We start from the raw sequence: 21,544 nt of genomic DNA, 5'->3' as shown, positions 1-21,544 counted from the left end.
ATATCTTCTGTTTGTAGCATACTTACTAGCTTAAACTCATTTTCTTTCAAAGTCTTAGTCAACATATTAATATGATTGAAAAATGACAATCTTAGCTGTGGATTTCATTATTTGCAATAGTACTTTCGACAGATTTTCATATTGGAATTAAGTCATATTTTATGGTTTTCACTGTTTGCTGCCGTAGGAAATCATGTACATATATGTGAAATTATCTTAAGTAGATCTGAGTTATACAGATGACTTACTGGCATGTACCTTTTTATTTCTAGTGCATTTTCAGACAGTATAAACTATTCAAAGGTGTAGTTCTGTTCTTTATGTTTGAGGTTGGATTTATTTGCTTCTCCAATTTTTTTCATGTGAGCCAACGTATTTTTTCTATGTGGTTTTTTTTTAAATGAAGATATTCTATGTCTGTGTTATATTATGAATGAAGGGGAGAGTGACAAAGGAGGAGAGATCCTCTAAACATGGGTTCACTCTCCAAATGGCTGCATCAACAAAGACTGGGCCAGGCTGATGCCAGCAACTTCATATACGTTCCCATGGATGGTAGGGACCCAAGTACTTTCCCAAGGACATTAGCAGAGGATGGATCAGAAGCTGGATAACCAGGACTCAAACTAGCACTTTGATAGGAGATGCCAGCACTGCCTGCAGAGAATTAGCTCACTACCTCACAACCCCAGCCCCGTATCTTCTCATTGTTAAGCACAGGTATTTCAGAGCCAGCATCATGGCACAATGGGTTTAGGTGCCACTTAGATTAGAATGCCAGCATCTCTTATCACAGTGCTGGTTCAAGTGCAACCCAGCTTCCTGCTCCTGGGAATAAGAGGAAGTCAGACTTAATAAAGTTTAACTGTTCTACTCAGCTGGGGTCGTTCTAAACGTAGCTATATTTCATTTTCATGTTCAATATTCACTGTGGCTTGTATGTTAGAGCTCTGGTACCAAACAGTGTCCTCATCCATCCATCTCCCCTCTTCCTCACCATGCTTCCATTCTTTTCCAGGTCCACACATTCCGAGGACCACACTGGTGTGAATACTGTGCCAACTTCATGTGGGGCCTCATTGCTCAGGGAGTGAAATGTGCAGGTAAGAGAGCCTCCTGCGTCTCACCAAGTCTGTGATAGAATCATGAGGAGCAGAGTATGAGATGTGTTGCTGTGCATGCTCCACAGGCGGGGTCCTGTTTGGTCCCAGGCACACACAGTGCACGGGATTGGCAGGCAGCCACTTTGGAACACTTATCTGCCTGTAACCTTCTTGCATTGATGGGCAGCAAACTAAGGTCACTACAGAGAGAGGCTCACCTTTTTAATAAAAGTCTGATAAAAAAATAAAAGGCAGTTATATTTAATGCTTGCCTTTGATGTTATAGCAACTAAATTATTTTTTTTTTACCAAAGCAGTTTACAGGGACCTATGATTGTTGCCTAGGAAACTGAGTTTTAAAGGCCTCTTGTCAAAGTGAATTGTTCTCACTAAATCTTTATGGAATGTAATTGAAGCTTTAGAAAATTCTGTGATTTTATCTTCCAGCATGATCACCAAATTTTGAAAAAGCACTTAGTCACTGATATTTCCTTTGTGGTGTTTTGAGATCTTGACCATTCCAAATCCATTCTATAAATGTAATCATGGTATTTTAGGTTTAATTTCAGAGATGTTAAATCTGAAACATGGGACTGGCACCATGGTACGGCAGGCTAATCCTCTATCTGCAGTGCTGGCATCCCATAAGGGTGCCAGTTCAAGTCCCAGATGCTCCACATCCAATTCAATTCCCTGTTAATAGGCCTTTGAAAGCAACCAAGGATAGTCAGCATGCTTGGGTCTCTACATCTGGTTGGGAGACCTGGAAGAAGCTCCTGGCTCCCAGGTTTAGACCAGCTCAGCTCTGGCCATTGCAGCCATTTGGGGAGCGTGCCAGCCAATGGAAAATCTGTGTCTGTCCTCCTCCCTCTGTAAATCTGCTTTTCAGATAGAAAATAAGTCTTAAAAAAAAAACAGAACATAAAATACCCAACTCTAAGACTTACCAAAATACAGAAATAAGCTATTTGCATCCTGTGAAATTCATTTCTGCATTGAATACTAACCATTTGCCAAGTACCACGAATTCTGTCATAGCCTTAAAAAAAAAAAAACCTGAATTCTAAAGATACAGTTCATTAGAGGCTTTCCTGCTATTTAATTTGTAAAATTAAAATTTCTTGCATGTTTCTAGCATGCAGCCTTACACTAAAAAAGTATATTAAACATTTCAAAGTGGTAACTGTATTAACTGTCATATTTATCATTGCTTATATCCCCATGTTTCTTTTGTGACATGATTTTTAAGTGGAATATTTTTGTTGTCCATTATGCATACCCCTGTCAGATCTGACTTTTCCAGTTTCTAACTTATGTTTGCTTTGAATAGCAAGATGCAATATGCATCATTCTGAATGTTCCAAGTTCCTCTTGTTTGAATTATTCTCTCGGCATCACTAAGGTGCAGTGAGGCTCCAGGCGTTGTCTCCAACCAGACCCTCTGAGTACCTCCCCACTATAGGGAGGACTGGGGTAAGAATTCCACAAGCAGCAACTTGGAATTGTGCCGAGTTCCCCTGGGAGAACCTCAGCTCAGAGTCCAGTCCCAGAATGTCAATAGGAAGAAGCTCAGTGAAGGACACCCGATATTGTGGTTTTTCAGTGGCCCATAGAGTGTCCTGTCCAAAGCACAGATCACCTGCTCTAGAAAGAAGGGACTCACATGAGCTGGCTTTACTGAGATAGCCTGGGCCAGCGTGTCACACATCTTATGACTGTCACTAATCATTTATGTTTTTCAAGAGTGAAGACCAGCTCAGTAAGAATTCTGAGTCAGTTATTATGAGAGCACTTGGGAATAGTCTTTGGTAATATGTGGCAATCCCAAATCATGTTTGAAGGAAATGTTTTGGAACATTTATTACAGTAATAGTGTGAGAAAAAAGGAGAAAGGAAATGATTCACTCCCATCCTTGCAGCCACCCACATGAGTAGCCTCCATCTCTTTCTGAGAATAAAGGTCAGGAATAGAGAGAAAGGCCTTGAGGACAATTTTTTCGTTGCATGTTTTATCCTGTCCTTAGAAGCATTATGTTCTGTGTGATTTGAACCAGATTAATGTATAATATAAGCACAATTTACCCTTGGGGTTAGGGGAGAAGATGTGGAAGGTTAGGATTCAAATTAGTTTGGTTTTCTATGACAACTAGTTAAATCTGGATTGACAGGACAATGGATTCTTAGGAGCAAAGTGACTCAGGCTCCCGTGGCCTTTGAGCCATCTACTTTATCTAAAACAGGACAGAGTGAAGAGTTGAAAGTATGTGTTTAGTGTGGAAGACCGAGTCACACAGCCAAGATGTCCACTGCCCCATTGGGATCAGGGGGGTTATCCTCCATTGTTCCGGTGAGCCCAGTATGTTCACACAAACATGCTTGTGAGACAAAGCCAAGAGGATGAGAGCCCTGGCAAGATGCAAGGACAGAAGCAGAGGCCTGAGAAGAGAAGATGCCACACTGCTGGCTTTGAAGGATAAATGAAGGGGCCACGAACTAGGCATTGCAGGAAGCCGTTAGAAGCTGGAACAGGACAAGACAGATTCTCCCCACCGCCCCCCCACCATAGCACCCAGAAGAACATCAACTTGCTAAGCCCCAATTTTAAAGCAGTGACACCGATTTCGTCTTCGAGTCCCAGGAAATGTGGGATCATGTATACATGTTGTGTGAGACACCAAGACTATGGTTCTTTGTTACAGCAACAGTAGGAAACTTATACACTAGCCAAACAGTAAAGACACTTCCAGAGGCAAATGGTAGGCTCAGAAAGAGGGGGAGTTCTCTCCTTTAGATTCCCAAGGCAGAAAAGAGCATCTCAGGAATTTTTAAGGTTTATTTGCTAGATGAAGCCATTTTGTATCACTCACTCAGCCCCTCTTCCCCTGCCCAAGTTTTTTTTTTTAAATCATTTGTGAAAATATTGAACGGTGTTCCAACCACTACATTAGCAGAGTTGATGAGGAACTGAACTGATTCTAACAGAGAAGCTGTCCCTTCTGTCCTGCTATTTCAAAGTTTCAAGCAGCTCCTTTTACTTGAAAGCAGTATTTTCATACTCAGAAAAACAGACTATTCGCAATTTTTCATAGGAAAATGGTGACTCCTAACACATGTTATGGCATTTCTAGAGGGAGACATAACCAAGAAGTTTAAAGACAAGACATATTTCCAATTAGAATATGAATACTCATAGAAAAAGTGATTGTCTTAGAGACAGCAGGTAATATAACAGGTAAAACCACTGCCTGAAATGCAAAATCCTAGATGAGCACCAGTTCACGTTCTGGCTGCTCCGCTTCTGATCTAGCTCTCTGCTGATGTGCCTGGGAAAGCAGCAGAGCATGACCCAAGGGCTTGGGCTCATACCAACGAATGTGAGAGATTTGGATGAAGCTCCTGGTATCAGCCTGGCCCAGCCCTGGCTGTTGAGACTATTTGGGGAGTTACTCAATAGAGGATATGGCTGTGTGTGTGTGTGTGTGTGTCTGTGTCACTCCCTCTTCCCCCACAAACTGCCTTTCAAGTAAGTAAGTTTTTTGGGGGAAAAATGTCCTACCTTTCAAAACATATGAGCGTAATTGTCATCCATAATCATGTCAATAGAGAATAGTATCAGCTAGTCATTCAAGACATAGGTTTCCTTGCTTCCTAGGTATATAAAGCATCAGTGTGCTTTAGAGAAATCAAGACTTCGTAAATGAGAATAAAGTTAGTAGTATGAGTAGAACAAATATGTTGAGAAAATACAGACTAGATGTGAATTGATTTTCTCATTCCTCCTATATATTTATCCTTTGCTTATTAACTTGAGAAATTGAGATCCCTGGGAGTATGCTGTAAAACTAACAAAAAAGAACCTACCAAAGCAAGCTGTGGAGAAAGCCGACTGTTTTATGAGCATCCCTCCCCCACCCTCCCTCACAGTATAGGACTTCTCTGGGAGAAATGGAACCACACAGGGATTATATGACTTTAATAAATAAGTGTGAAAACCAAATAAAGTCTTAATGGAAAAATGAAACATTGATATACTGCTAGTCCTTGAAGCAGCAGTTTTGAGAAAAAGCTCAAGGCTGGCATACTCCACTGTGAGCTTCTGGAAAGATGCCTTCCTGACTTTGCCACTTCCTTTGGTCTTACGCGGGGCTTCATATGCATTCCTGCTAAAAATGTGGCCTTTGCCATTTACTGGTAAAATTAAATATATTTTCCATAGTCCGGTTTTATTCAAATGCAAGACAAAATAATGCTTGAAAAAATATTTACTTGTTCTTTAAATACCTAACTCTGACTTCAGCCATGACTTTAGTTTTCATCAAGTAACAAGGATCCTACCAATATTTAAAATGAGAAAACTTCAAACTCTCAAAGCAAAACAATAAAATTAAAGTTTTACAAAAAAATTTTTATTAAAAAAATTAACACAAGTGGTATTCAGACATTTAGATATTATGAGGATGCATCAAATTTTTTTGTTTGGCTATCAGATTTCCATTTAGAGTTTATACATAAGGAAAGAATATGATAGAACAATATAAGGAGCATGTTTTTTTGCTGCTTTTTAGAAGTCCTACCAGGTCAGACATAGATTCATTTGAGCAAAATGCAAGTGTTGTAAAAACCCAAGTGTATGTAAGTAATAAATGATGCAGTACACTTTACTGAATAAGAGACTGAAAAGAGAAAGACAACAACAAAAAACCCCTCCGAGTACCACGTACTGCTGTGTGCAACTCAGGACTCAGGATCCAGTGAATCTCAACTCTCCCTCTTCCTGGCCAAGTAATTAGGAGTCATAGCACTACTGTGTCATGTGTGAAATGAACACTTACTACCTGGAGCGCTTTCTACCTGAGTGTGCAGCCTGTGTGTACACCTGTGAAACAAGCAGCACATCAATGCCTTGATTAGAGTAGGGAGAGGCACTAAATACCTGACTTAATACACGATGTGAAGTTTCTTCTAGTTCTGGACAAGGTATGTTTAAAGATGCTTCCTTTTATTCTTCCCAATAACTAACAAAATACCCTCAAAAAACCTGAACATCAGAGAAAAGGCAGGGTGGTGATTTTCTGGGGGCTGGGCGGGAGGGGTGGCACAGCATGTATGTACTTATTTTACCTCCTATGTATCCCAGCCTGGGCATTACAGAAAGCAAAAACTGCTAAAAGCCAACAGGCAAAGACACAGCCTGAAGAAAGCCTGCTTTTCTTAGTTTAAGCACTGAGGAAGGACAGCAAAGCAGGATGGGAACTTTAAGTCATGCCCTCTGACCTCAAAGTAGACACCACAAGAAAGGCTGTATCTCTACCCCTTCACATCAGATGTTGCTAAAGCAGAGACTGTGGGTGCAGCCTGTTGCCACTCCTACCCTGCAATAAGCAAGGGATTAGCTCTCTCCTGTGAGTCTATAGGCAGAGCCCATGGCTTCCAGCCCTACCTGTAGCAGTAAAACTGGAGCATCCCTATTCGGTCCTCATGTGGAACCCCTTGGCTTTACCCTATGGGAGAAGCAGCATCCTCTTGGCCCATGTGGGTGAGCAGAGTCCTGTTTTAATTCCTGATCTGCATTAAGGGTAGCTACTGGGACCATCTTCAGAATGGTCCTTTGTGCCTGCCTGCTGCCAGGTGCAGAACAATGTCTCTCCCCAAGGCTGTGGGCACAGCCCTAATTATCAGTCTACATGCAGCCTCTAGGCTGGGACCCTCTGCTTGCCACACGCACCCTAGAGAAGGGGCAGTGGGGTTAGCCGCCTGCCCTTTGGGTAACACAAGGAGGGGATGCCAGCACCACCCCCCAGGGTAAGCGTAACAACGGCTTTGCAAACCAGGTTGCTATTTGGGCCACAGTCTGCAAAAGTGAGCCAGGTCATGGCGTCCTAAATCTAAAACAGGTTGACTTTCTGCTAAAATTGAAGATTTAAATAGGAGCCATAGTCTTATGACACTCAAAATATCCAAGATACAGGTCAGAGCTACTGAAACCACACCAAGAAAATTTCAAATTTAAAAAGGCAACTAGGAAACATTAAGATGGCATAGATGTTGGCAGGTATCATATGGAAGTACTCCAGTAAGCTAATACACTCTTCAGACAAATGGAGGGGATGGGGATCAAAAACACAGTTTAAAAAGAAAGCCAAAGGGAAGTTTCAGAAACAGAATGTGTGATAGTCAAATGAGCTCAATGAGTGGCAGTCTCCATAGCAGCATGGAGACAGAGGAAAGGGGTGAGCTTACAGAGAGGTCAGCAGAAATTAGCCAATTCGGACAAGCAAGAGAAAATACTTTTTCAAAGTGAACTGAGCCTCAGGGAGCTGTGAGACAGCAGCAACAGATTTAATGTTTGCATTTTTGGAACTTCAGATGGGGATGGAGAATAAGAGACTAAAAGCTCCTCCAGTGTGGTGTGAGCAGTCAGCAATGGTACATTCCTCATGCCTGGGGATGGCTTTATATAAACTGAATGCATTAAGAGCAGTGTAAATATGGAAGTATCTGCTGACCCATTTTTGCAGGTCCTTTTCAGGGCCTGACACTCACAGTGTGCGTGCGCGCGCACACACACACACACACAACTGGCTTCAAGCTCAACTTAGATTCTGACCTTAAACCGATTATGGCCATGGCATTCAAATAACCATGTATAGCATACACATCATACAGGTCTCTCACAATGTTTTTTCATACTTCTAAACAATCTACTATGTATGAGCATTTTACGCATTTTAACATTAAGGCCTCACGTGAACCCCAGTAAACATTATTTCTGCTTTGCATTAAGTGCGGTGAAGTTGAGTAACTCAAAATCACAGCTAATACATTCAAGGTCAAACTAAAGTTGAAGAGGTAATCCAAGACAGTATTATCTTTTTGAAGGGAGCATTTTGCCATTGATTTGCTTTATAAATAAGTCAGAAATATTTGTATTCAAGAGGAATTTAAGTTTATTTGGACATTATTTAGCTATCAAGAAAAATCATTGAGTATCTTTTCAGATAGCATAGCTTGAGCTCTTTGCCCCCGAGGCTGCTCTCACTCAAAGGAGCCATTATTCTCTAATGACTGTGATGTCTGGACATGGTCAGCACAGAGGTAGCCATTCCCAGGGTGTTCCAGTGTTCACACATGTGCACACACAGCTCCCTCCCCTACATCTGGCCTGTCTTTGTTCATGGACGGTACTCAGTACATATGAACTCCTCCCTTAGAACTTACAGCCTGTGGGGTGACCCTATTTCAAGTTGGCAGTGTCTATGCACGTATTGAATAAAGGAGTGTATTGGTGTGCTGGCTTACTTCCCCATCTCTGCCTAGTGACCACCCTTTGTAACTAAACTACAGTTGTGAAGCTTGACCAAACGTCACAAGAGTGATGATGACCACCGGCATTTCTCTAACAGTTTGTCACATGCCAAGCCTCGGTGCACAGGCTCATTCTTCAACCTAACAGTTCTGTGAGGTGAATAGGATGCTCTCCTTTCTGCCAGACTGCAGGAACAGCTGAGGCTGACCCACAGATCCCCGGATAACCACCATAGCCTTGCCCAGTGCTCACATGGGTTTCCTGAAGACCACTGACCTTACATAAACCACACATTCCACTTAGACTGGATTTGCAACAAGTCAACATCATGTTTCTTGAGCTTTAAGACTAATGGGTTGTGCTTTTTAAAGCAAAGATTACATTTCTTTTGGTTGAATTATTAGTTGTGGTTTATCCTTTCATGTAATTGCTCCAGTCTAATTTAACCAAGTATTTGTATTCTCTATTCCATTTAAACTGTTTTGGTGCTCCCTTAATGGGGAAAATGCTGTCTCGAAATAGTGACTAAAAAAATGTTTGGATGTTGACATCTTAGAATTTATAACACAGCAAAATTACAGAGCAAATAAACTGAGTAGATAGAAAACCACCCAAAAGCTTAAATCCCATGTCTGTGTACATTGAGGTAAAGTGCACCTGATTTGCTCAGTTGTAAAACCGTAAGTCTTATTTCATGGAACTTTGCCAGTTTAAATGAAATAATCAATGTCTAGACCTTGGACAATGCCCAACACTAGTGAGCCCTTGCTGACTGGTGATAGTAGGAACGGGTAATACTTGAAAGCTGTTTGAGGGTACTGGGTAATTTTTCTATTGTAGAAAGGCTTATATATAGACCCAAGTATGAACATCGCTGCTTTAAGAGGGTCTTAGATTCTGTTACTTTAGGATACAGATTTGTATTTCTTAGCAAACATACTGAATTACTTCTCACATTAAGTACAATTTTTATGTAACTTTACAGGAAACTGATTTTCAGTTAGCCACCTTAGTCCATTTTGTGCAGTCACAACAGGATTCCACAGGCTGGGTGGTCAATAATGAACATAAACATATTCACAGTTCCAAGGTTTGAGAAGTCCTTCTTGGGATGGCACGACCTGCCGTGGCTTCCTGCCATATCCCCACATGGCACAGAAGGAGGGAGCCACTCCTGCGAGCCCTGGGGTGAGGCTGCAGAGCTCTGCAGTCCCAAGCACTTCCCAGACCACTGTTGTCATTGGAATTAAGTTCCTGGCACATGAATTTTGAAGAGAACAAGCACGAAGCATAGAATTGGCTCTTTGGCATAATACTATGTGATAGAAACATTTAACAAGGCACTTTTGTAATGGGAGGGAGTATTCTACAATCCTACAGTAAATAAATGATGAAGCAACATAGAATTCTGGTATCCTAGCTTATAATAAGGATTTGAGAGAAAACTTGGCTCTACCCTGAAGGAACACTGGAGGCTTAACTGTTTAAAACCAAAGTCATGCTGCAGTGTCTTTAGCTAGAATACAACGCTCCAGGAGGCTCGAAATCCACAATATCTTTGTCTCTATTTTTGCAGATTGTGGCTTGAATGTTCATAAGCAGTGTTCCAAGATGGTCCCCAATGACTGTAAACCAGACTTGAAGCACGTGAAGAAGGTGTACAGCTGTGACCTGACCACGCTCGTGAAAGCGCGTATCACCACACGGCCAATGGTGGTGGACATGTGCATCAGGGAGATCGAAGCCAGAGGTGAGCAACCTCCAGGGCGGGCTGTGGAACTCTGGGTCCCCCCACCCCAGTTCAAGACCTGCTGCCTCTCTGCACGACACCATTGTCTTTCTCTGCAGTTTTGTGGGGGGAAATGGCTTCCAGTGTGACATATCTCAAGTGAGAAGCATTAGTTAACATAAGCAGCTTGATTTTGAGGCCGATTTAACCAGTTGTAGAAAATATACTGGTACTTCCATTCTGCAAAGGCTGGCATGTAGAGACAAACACCAGTGTTTGTCTTTCGTCCAGGAAGCAAAGCTGTAATGACTTCTCCATGGAGAAGCCACAACTGCACCTGATTATTCTTGCCCTCTTGGGAAAAACTGCTGCGACTATTAATACAGCTCAACTGAGTCATCTGTTACATAAAGAATTTATGGTGTCATTGAGGTGATGAACTGTTTTCCTTAATATTTAATATATTTGCTTCTACTTAGAATAAGCCAAATTATACATGCTCAGGTGACAAAAGGTCAGAATTAAAGAACTGTGAATGAAATTGTTTTGTTTTAGGAAAATGTGTGAAAAGGCTTCTAAACATGTCTATTTTCTCATTTGAGATTCACTTACTCCTGGCTTGGGAAGGCCCTGTAAATGTAAAGAAAGGGATAATTCTAAAAAAACCAATTTGTTCCCATGCTTACTTTTTACAGGTCTTAACTCTGAAGGACTGTACCGAGTATCTGGATTCAGTGACCTAATTGAAGATGTCAAGATGGCTTTTGACAGAGGTATGTTCTTCTACATGTTCAGACAGTCATGCTGTTTGCTACAACATCAAGTTATTTTTTGCATTATCTAGTTTTTTTTAAGATTTATTTATTTTTGTTGGAAAGTCATGTACAGAAAGGAGAGATGGAGAGAAAGATCTTCTGTCCACTGGTTCACTCCTCAAGTGGCCACAATGGCCAGAGCTAAGCCAATCTGAAGCCAAGAGCCAGGAATTTCTTTCTGGTCTCCAATGTGAAAGCAGGGTTCCAAGCCTTTGGGCCATCATCCACTGCTTTCCCAGTCCACAAGCAGGGAGCTGGAAGGAAGTGGAGCAGCTGGGACACGAACTGGCACCCAAATGGGATCCCAGCATGAGCAACACGAGGATTTTGCCCCTGAGCCATTGCACTTGGTCCCTTTTGCATTATTTAATCATTCATTGATGATTCTTATATCCAATTAAAGGACTTATGGTTGCTTATTTTTGTGCTAGTTTTAAGTATTAGATTTCAGAATCTGAATGAAAAAGAGGCATAACATTTAATTATATTATCAATATTTGACTATCCAACACTGGATCATTTGCCAAAAGACATGCAGAGAAATGCTATTTACCAAAGGCATTGAGTAAAGATGAGATGGAGGTAGAATCTTATTACATGCCTCAAGTTTCCCACCCAGCTCTGCTGTCCTATGGCTCCCGGGCATCCTCATCGCAAGGTGCAACTCAGCCGAGAACCAAGTCACGGCCAGGAGATCAGAACTAGAAAGCAGAGATGAGTTGAGGACCTCTGCTTAGGTCATGCCCCACTGGGGAAGGAGGAGCCCAGCCAAAGGCAAGTTCAGTGGATCTAACACTTTGTTCTAACCAACATCTACATTAGGATTTGTTTGCATGGGTTCTCTATTTTCTCTTGGCTTTAAGTGCAAGATTAAGCTGGTACCACAGAAAAGCAACAGTTTTGAATGCAGAAAATGGAAGAGTAAGTAATGATCTTTTAAAGAGCCTTCCTTTTTTCCAAGTCTGTTTCTAGTTCTGTCACACTCCTTTCCCATTCACGAACCTCTTACAGCCATTTGAAGGCAAAAGTAAGTTAAATATTTCACTAACCTGACCTAAGAAAAATCTAGGCCAACCCAGGCGTTTGAGGAGAGTAATACAGTGAAATAACAGTATGCTAGATCCAAATCAGTTAAGAAAAATAGTGCAGAAACCATGCAAAATGGGATGTCAAGGGGCATCTCTTTCTCTGGAAGCTAGGAACCAACACATCCTTTCCCAGCCCCCGGCCACAATTCTCAAACAGTTCACAATGTCAAAGAAATAGAATGCTCCCATGGACTCCAGAATGCAAACAGATGTCAGTTCTCTTTCATTAAAAATAAAAGACTACCTTTTGGTGCCCTGGAAGCACAGCTGAGACTTTTTAACTCCCTGAGCACTCATCTTGTCTCCCTGCAGCCACACCCATATGTTCCAGCAGTTGTTTGTAGGAATGGCAATGAAGAACATTAACCAGAGTGTGAAGGAAACCAAACTGTCAGTTCTGCCTGCATGTAAGTATATGCAGAGTGTCAGATAAACAGAGCAAAACAAGTATGAAGGAATTAAGGGAGTGATCATTTCTGGAAGTCTTAACCCTCAAATAATGAGATTCAAGAAGGAAGACAGGATCCATGGAATGCTGGAATTCACTTTTTGTTCAAACGTCAAGGTAAAGAGTAACTCTGGGAAAGTCTTCCCTAACTTAGCAGGTAGCCCTTGCCTGGAGGACCACACCAACATCAGTACCGCCGTACCTTTGCTCAGAGCACTTATGTGATGAATGAGTGAAAGCAAATCAATGTCTTCGAGCCGTATCCCAGGACAGAGATAGGCTGTTTCTAAAATCAAGAACTGATGGTGAACAATCCATCAGGAGATTCTCCAATAAGGCTGCAAAGAGATGCCAAACGTTCATCTCCTCTTCCACAGGCAAGACCAAGAGTGACAGTAACAGCATTTCACAGCGAGTGCTCATGGGAGAGTGCTGAACTCAGCAAGGGCAGCACGGGAAGCCTAAGGCCAGAAAGACCTGAGGTGCTTCTACAACCTGTCTCTGCAGGCATTAAGTGGTCTCCACAAAGTCTCCCAGAAAGGTTTGTAGGGCTGCTCTGGACACTGCCTGGCCTTGCAGAGACTCAGTCCTCTCCCATTTGGATGGGCACAAGCATGTGCACAAACTTGCTCCAGCCTTGAACCTGGCACTGCCACACCCCCACCAACAGCCACCAAGACCCACATCCCTTGCTGGGACTGAGAGGACCCCCACCCCTTGCTCTGCTCCCATTGCCACTGAATACAGTGGAGGAAGATCCCAGCTGGCCCTCAGCATGCAGCTAAAGCTCAAGCCAGAGCAGCCACAGACTAGAAGCTTGCCAGAGGCTGCAGGAAAAAGCCTTCCACCCATAGGAGCCACCCTTTGGAAATGATAGAGCCGACTGATCTGCAGGATGCTCAGGTACCCATGGAAGGACACAAGTAGCACGAAGACGGAAGCAACAGAAAATGGCCCAAGTTCTTGGGCCCTGCTATGCTTGTTGGAGACCTAGAGGAAGCCTCTGGCTTCAGCTGGTCCAGCCCCAGCCGCTGCAGCCTAGGTCTAGGGAGTCAATCATTGGATATAGGATCTCTGTCCTGTTCTTTGTAACTCTTTCAAATAAATATGTCTTCTTTAGACAATGGCATGCTGGATAGAGGAAAAAAGTAATTTTATGCTCTGGTTTATGGAACACAAGCCAAACTAGTACAGCCATAATGGGGAACAGTATACAGTTTCCTCAGAAAACTGTTAGTTACGTGATCCAGCTATCCTGCTTCTGGGTATAGAGCTGAAGGTCACTTCGTTGGCCTATGAAAGAAACACCTGCCCTACAAGTTGTTTGCAGCACTGTTCACAACATCCAGGTATAGAATCAACTTGGGTGTCCATTAGCAGATGAATGGCCAGAAACATAGTGTATGTATACACAATGGAATATTCTTTGGCCATAAAAAAGTGAAATCCTGATATTTGTAGGAAAATGGATCGAACTACAATCATCATGTAAAATTAGATAAACCACAGAAAGACTGATACCACACATTCTCCCTCACACAGGAAAACTTTACCTGGATCCCTGCTGCTCCACTTCCTAATCCAACTCCCTGCTAATGCACCTGGGAAAGCCAAGGAAGATGGCCCAAGTGCTTGGGAGCCTCTGCATCCACATAGGGGGTCCACAGGAAGCTCCTATAGCCTTGCTCAGGCCTGCCCATTGATGCCATTTGAAGACAGAAGACCTTTAACTTTTCACTCCTCCCTCTAACTCTGCCTTTCAGATACATGAATAGAATAAAAAAAAATACAGTGGGCCAATAACTCAGTGGAAGGATATCAAATCACCTACTTGAAGTCAGTCTGATCAGTAGAGGCTCAAGAGAGAGAGGTGAGGATTATAGAAGGAAATTGAGTAAGAAGCGCCAAAACACAAAATTAACCAAGTGTGGTGTTGCACATAGTGATCTGACATAGTTCACAATAGTGTATTTGTGTAAGAACTGGAAAGGAACTCGTAGGTTCCAAAGGCAAGAGTGAGGAAAGGGAGACGTGAGTTGCCTGGTTTGATAGGCTTACACTTACATAACAGTGCACAGGTTAACCAAAATTTTTAAAAAGCAAAATAACTTGGAAGAAAACACATTGCCCATGCAGTGCTTTTAGGCCCAAGTCCAGTGAGTGCCTCACTCAGCATCATGCTCCCGTCTGAACTGCCTTTGCTCTCTGCCCTGGTAGATCCATTGTCACTGCAGCTCATGAATGTGGGACCTCTCTTCGAGGATGTGCAGTATTTGCACACGTGTGACTCCTGATTTTCAAGGAAACTTGTGTGTGATTTGTTGACTGAGGTGGAGAGAACTCCTAACAAATGAAGTACATTTTAACTATGCTAGATGAAGTTCATAATGTAAAATGACAATTGGGCACAAAAATGTTACAGACTGCTGATATGCAATAGCCTTGCTTAGAATGCAGTATCTGGATATTCAGTCCAGAGTATAGAACAGAAACAGATGGAAAAGAATCTATATGTATTTTTTAACTAAAGACAGGATTTAAAATAACAGGTTAATAATAGCACATAGAGCAAGTCATACAGTGTGAATCGTTAGGCTATATTTAAAATCTATTTTATTTCCTCAAACATGTTTTATGCAGCTGCTTTAAAGCACCATGTTCCTTAGGTACAGCAGTCAGCCATGTACACTCCCACACACAAGTCCTTGTGTTCATGAAAGGCTCATGGTCTATTACCAGAAAATGGTGATTGTCTTTGTTTTTGTGTTTTAATAAATTCCTTGAAATAAAGGGTGGGTCCTAGCAATGGGAGAATGTCACACTCCAGCAAAGCAGGTGAGGGTAAAAAGAAGAAACTTTATCCAAGAAAATATCTGTACTCACTCGTAGTGAAGCTTTAAGAATTAACAGGAGCGGACAGAATCATGATGGCGGAATAGGGTAAGGACACGTTTAAACAGACGGAAAAACATTTAACCAGGATGAAGCAGAGAGGACATATTTCAGGAAATAGGAAAGGACGGAACAACAGCAGAGGGGTACCTGGAGACTGACAGACATAGGAAAGCAGCAAACACAACAGTGTGGTGTTGCAGTGACTGATACTCCAGCACAGCCATCTGAACTCCACAAGCAGCCAGAACTCCACCTGCAACCAGGTGGGAAGGGACTTTCACTGGGAGCTCGGGGGTGAACCCAAAGAACTCTCCGTCCTGCTGGTCCCTTTGATTTGACCAGGAGCAGAGACAGAGCAGCATATCTCAGACAGGCAGTGAAAGAACAGGGTGGATTTCATAGCCCAGTCAGCCCCCTAGAGCCGAATTGGGCGCCATTTTGCATAGGAGGCAAAGGCAAGGGAAAGGACTGAGCATATGCTGAGCTGGGAGTGAACTCATTTCTGACTCAGTGAACTGCAACGACATGGCATTCTACAGGTTTCACCCAAGACAGGTCTGGGTAGCCCTCAGATCTGACGGCCAGCAGATCAAGAACTCTAGTAGTGGTACGTCAGGCGCCATTTTGTACACTGTGACAAAAGCTTTAGGACTGCAGGGGGCAACAGTGAACTGCACATGTGCTGATCTCGCGAGAACTGGCTGAGGTAGGTGGATTGCACTGGTCCTGCAGGAAAATACCGACTGTGACATGTACGGGTCAAAACAGGTCCGTGTGACACCCAGACCTAACGTCCAACAGGTTCCGGCAAGATCAGCGCCACCAACAACCTAACTATATAGGACACCTGGTGTCTCCCTAATCCTGGGACCTGCTTCAACCGAAAGTGGGAGGAAGGTTGCAGAGACAACAGTGCAGTCTCAGCACAGTATCACAGGAGGTGAAGAGTAGTGAGCCAAGGGCTGGGGCTGTGGAGACCACGGTGGAAATCACACATAAGAACCCAGACCTGGAACTCGCTGGAGGTTGGGCACAAGTGGCTGCAAGCAAAAAGTTGTGTACCACCTGCAATAAGTAAAATTGCATTGCAGACCTGTGGATGACACAGCTTACAAACCTGCCCCCAAAAGAAGAATCTGCTAACCAGAAGTACAATGACCAAGAGCAAAAGAAGAGACAAAGGCACAATGAGTATTACTGAAAACTCCCCTGCAAAGGAGCAAAACCCTGTGCAAATCTCAGAATTAACTGAGGAAGACAGAGAAAATGGGGCATACAGAATTCATAAGACTCATTTTAAAGCTTCTGATCAAAAATTAGAAGCACATACAAGAGTTCAAAGAATTTAAGGAAGCAACAAAGCAAATCAAGGCTGGTACATCAGAAATTAATAACACAGTAGAGCAGATTAAAAGTACAGTGGAGAGCCTGCAAAATAGAATGAAGCAAGCAGAAGAAAGAATCTCAGAATTGGAAGATATTTCCTGTCATCAGGGGGAAGCAAACAAAAAGCTGGAAGCAGAGCTGGATCACACCAAAAAAAGTATTCAAAGTATTCAAGAGTTGAACGACACTATTAAGAGGCCAAATATGAGAGTTATGGGAGTCCCAGAAGGTGCAGAAAGAGAAGCTGAGTTTGCAAATGTATTTAATGAAATAATAAAGGAAAATTTCCCTAATCTGGAGAAAGAATTGAGAAACAAGATCCAGGAGGGGCACTGAACTCCCAACAGGCTTGATCAAAAACAATCTTCACTAAGACACATGATCACCAAGCTCTCTTCAATTGAACATAAGGAAAACATCCTTAAATGTGCATGTGAAAAAAATCAATAGACATATAAAGGAATGCCAATTAAACTCACAGGAGATCTCTCATAGGAATCCTTCACAGGCAAGAAGAGAATGGAGTGACATATTCCAGATTCTAAAAGAAAAAAATTGTCGGCCTAGAATAACATATCCAGCAAAGCTTTCTTTTGTCTTTGAAAATGAAATAAAATTCCACAGTAAAGAAAAGCTAAAAGAATTTGTCTCTTCCAAACCTGCCCGACAAATGATACTTCAAGATGTTTTCTTGACAGAGAAGAGGAATAGCACCTACAAAAACCAAAGGCAAAGGGGAAGAACATCCCAGTAAAATGACAACACAAGACTAAACCAATGAACAACCCATTCCTAAAATGACAGGATCAAAGTAACACCCATGTATATTAAACTCTGAATGCAAATGGCTTAAGTTCAATCAAACAACATAGATTATTAGACTGGATTAAAAAACAAAACCCATCTGTTTGTTGTCTGGAGGAGACACTTCAACAAAAATCAGCGGAAACTATATCACATGGGTTTTGCTGTTTTCTGTTGGTTTCATCTCTTCAAAACACTTTCTTCTGATTAAATCATTCAATGACTCATAGATCATACAGTGGCATTTTCTGCAGGAAGGTTCTTGATTTTCATTTCTTTAGCTACACATTAGTCACTTAATAGCATGTTATTTAACTTCTTGGTGTTGTTAATTTCTTTTTTCTCCCCGATGTTGATTTTGTTTTGTGGCTTTTCATTTAAGGGGATGTATAGTAGCTGTGTGATGGAGACTGTCATATCTAGTAACATGTCATTTAACTTCATGGCATTGTAAATTTCTATTTTTCTTTCTATTGTTGATTTTGTATTATGACTTTTCATTTAAGGGGATGTACAGTAGCTGTGAAATTGAGACTAACATCCAGATGTGAGGATGCAGTGTGGTATGCATCTCTAGTTCCAGACAAAGATGGACTTACAATGAAACTGTTTACTATATGTTGACAATAGGATTCTGGACTCTCTGCCATTGTCCATGCCCACAATGATGGACATATGACTGAGTATGAAGAACTATATGTTAGTAATGATATAGAGGAACTGGGTGGGAGGGAATTGGGGAGGGGATAAGGGAATATGGAACTGTATCATAAAATGATAGCAATAATAATAAAATGTTAAAAAAAAATAAGAATTCTGACAAAAACTTAAAAAAAAAAAAAAAAGAATTAACAGAAGCTGGCAAAGGCTCCTGGTTTCTATGCGCAGGTCCTGAGGCCGATCTAAGGCCCTGAAAGGTGCTCAGGCAGTTACAATGACAGGAGTAGATTAAGATGCAGTGAACACTACCTTACCATAAAAAGAAGGGTCTGAATAATAAGAGGTTTCCAAGACCGACCTCCCAGATTGTTTGCCCCTTCATGTAGCTGAACTCTGAGAATGAGGAGTATGTTTTCCAAACCAAAAACTGGACATATACCCTATGATGAAAATAAGCTACTTGGGATTTGATTCTTAGAAGCCATGTTGCAGGGAAAAGGAAATGTGACAGAAATGATGCTGGCTTGCCTTGCTTGTTCTACCTTCCTTCGGATCCTGATCCCCTTTCTTGGGGTTCATGGGGCCCCAGTATATACCCTGTTCCCTGAAGAGGTCCCCACTGAAGGACTCTACATTGCCTTTTCCTTCCAGAAAGCACTCTGTCGCAGTTTGTACTGCCACTGCATAGAATGCAAAACCGTGAAAGACACTGATGATCAGTTCACAGTGGAAGGTGTTTGAAAGGCTGAGTACTGGCATTTTCAAAGTGGCTGCTTTCCTTGTTTTTAATGGACTTGAGTAGTTTTAGGTTTCTGTTCTCTGTTTGAGCTTTTCTAGGTTATAAATGGCATCACATATTGGTGAGCCTTTTCAGGCTGACTTTTAAGGTTCCACCAAGTCTCTTTGTAAGTTGAGAATTCATTTCTTTTTATTACTGAATAATATTCCAGTGTATGGATATACTACAGTTTGTCCATGTATCAAAGGCTGATTCTAAGTTTTAGCAATTATGAATAAAGCTGCTAAGATTGTCACTATGTAGGTATAGACATGCATCTTCATCTCATTTGAGTGAATGACTTGGAATACATTGCTGGATTATATGGAAATCATATTTAGTGGCCACACCCTTGGCCCTCCTACCAGCAATGAATCAGATTCCTACTGGAGCCCTTCAGAGTTCCTACTTCAGCCATTCAGCAAGCTGTGCATATAAGGAGGCTACCTTTTTAATCTATAGAAATCATTACCCAAACTCTGAGGAGACACTAACCATCGGTAGATGAAAACTTGAGTGTGTGAACCAAGCAAAGTCCTGCATGCAGGCAAATGCAGAAGGGAACTTCAGATGGAAGCCACCTTCGTCTGAGGGTCCTAGAGCATAGCACCTGGAAACTTCTCCATGTTTAGAATGTTCCCTCAACATTCTGAAGTTGTGTTTCGTTGGGTTTTTGTCACCCTTTCTACCTCCCCTACCTCCTACATGCAGGCACATTCAAGATGTAGAGTCAGAGTGCCTGGGGAGAAAGAGGCCCCGTGGTACTAGTAGGCTTAGTTCAGAGTGCCTCTGTATTATCTTTCACACAAACTGTTTATTCACAAAGATGCAATCCTGCATCATCCCCCACCCCTGAGTTTCAATAGGAAGAGCTTTAGGAAGTTGAAAAATATTGTTGAAGTCATGCTCTCTTGCCTCTCCCTTGTGTAATTAGACAGAATATTTAAGTAGCTTTAGCTAGGAAAATGCAAAACAAGGTGTTGCTTTTTCACAGGAAATTGGACATTCCTGGGCATCATGAAGTGTTGCTAATCTCTCCAATTTGACTGTATACAAAATCATGTTATTTACTAACAATGATGGGAATTCAGATGCTGACTTGTGTTTCTTTTAACATCCTCCAAAGATGGCGAGAAAGCAGATATTTCCGTGAACATGTATGAAGATATCAACATTATCACTGGCGCACTGAAACTGTACTTCAGAGATTTGCCAATCCCACTCATTACGTACGATGCTTACCCCAAGTTCATAGAGTCTGCCAGTGAGTATGAATGCCGTGTCCCCAACAGCCACCAGACACTCTCCCTGTCACTGCTCCTCCAAGCTTTCCAGCTGGGTCTCGAATGTGTTTTACAAACTATTCCCCCTTCACCTGTCTCTACAGTTAGTCCCCTTCACAAGCATTTCACCCTCTCTAGCAATTTCCATTTGACTTCTGCCATCTGAACTTTCAGGATGTACCCATCCTTGTTTTCCAAAAGAAACAAAAAAACCCAACACCTGCACTTTAGTTGCAGTTTACCACTCTCGGAAAAGTACTAGTGACTATCTAGGAAAAGCAATATAAAAATATAAGAGGAACTGTAATCCTTAGATTTAGCAAACATCAAATCTGTTGTCAGATTGTTGAAAGTTTCTGCCTTCTTATCAGTTTCTGTGCATGTCCAAGTTCATGCAGACCATTCACAAACATTGCACAGATCGGCACTGGCTCGTGGTTCTTTTAAGTTAGCACTGTTTTAGATCAAATGTCAAACTCAATCCTGGTTGAAATGAGAATGAGAAAAGCGCTCATTTGCCCAATTTTATTTATGCGGCCAAAAATTATACCTGTAATTCACACTTCATTTTTTTTTAAAGGGAATTCTTAACAGATTTTAAGTGTTGGCATTACTTTTTTTTTTAAGATGGGCTATTTATCATTTTGCTTCTGCCTTTAAAACCAAATGCTGTCTTGATCTTTACATACTGACATCACTTCCTTAGTTACTCTGATTTACCCTTTTGACTTTAAAATCTCACGTAGCACAAATTCTCTGTTCTGACTTTGTTTCCCTTTCAGTACTTTGGTTGAAAAGATGTTGGTGATTATAGTTCTATGGAACCCTGACTGCTCAAGGTCGTGTAGAGAGAACAGGCAGGAGGATTACGCTGGCTTTAGAATGGGCACAAATGATTTAACAAGAGAGCCTGAAAACACAAAACAAAAAACAAACAAACAAAAAAGAGCCTGAAAAGTTGAGGTCCCACCCGTAGGAACAGAACTCCCCTCCCCTGGAGCTGGCCAAGGACACTTCCAGACCATGTCTCGTGGAACAGATGTCATCTCCCCAGAGTGCATCACTGCAACCACCACTCACATGCGAAGTATTTTCCATACACGGTCTCGAGCACTGAGGCCAAGTGGACAGATGTGCTGTCCCCACAGTGCCAGGGAATGGAGTGGAGTTTGCCCTAGACCTGATCCATGGGCACCCAGTTAACAGGATAGAGAAGCGACTCACTACAAGTTCTGAACTCCACACCAGC

At 42.0% G+C, this 21,544-nt stretch overlaps 1 protein-coding gene across 1 annotated transcript in view; it reads left to right on the top strand.

Moving 5' to 3' along the window:
- CHN1 (chimerin 1) overlaps window positions 1–21,544 on the top strand; it is a 204,529-nt gene that overhangs the window by 176,268 nt on the left and 6,717 nt on the right. The window contains exons 9-12 of the mRNA XM_058664659.1: window positions 1,019–1,103; window positions 9,986–10,159; window positions 10,834–10,911; window positions 20,139–20,276. Of these exons, the coding sequence (XP_058520642.1) occupies window positions 1,019–1,103; window positions 9,986–10,159; window positions 10,834–10,911; window positions 20,139–20,276 (475 nt within the window). The remainder of the gene's footprint in view (window positions 1–1,018; window positions 1,104–9,985; window positions 10,160–10,833; window positions 10,912–20,138; window positions 20,277–21,544) is intronic.

This window comes from Ochotona princeps, chromosome 5 (genome assembly GCF_030435755.1).
Source record: "Ochotona princeps isolate mOchPri1 chromosome 5, mOchPri1.hap1, whole genome shotgun sequence".
NCBI classification, from domain to species: domain Eukaryota; kingdom Metazoa; phylum Chordata; class Mammalia; order Lagomorpha; family Ochotonidae; genus Ochotona; species Ochotona princeps.
The sequence above is the reverse complement of the archived record's forward strand: the minus strand, read 5'-3'. Positions and strand labels throughout refer to the sequence as shown.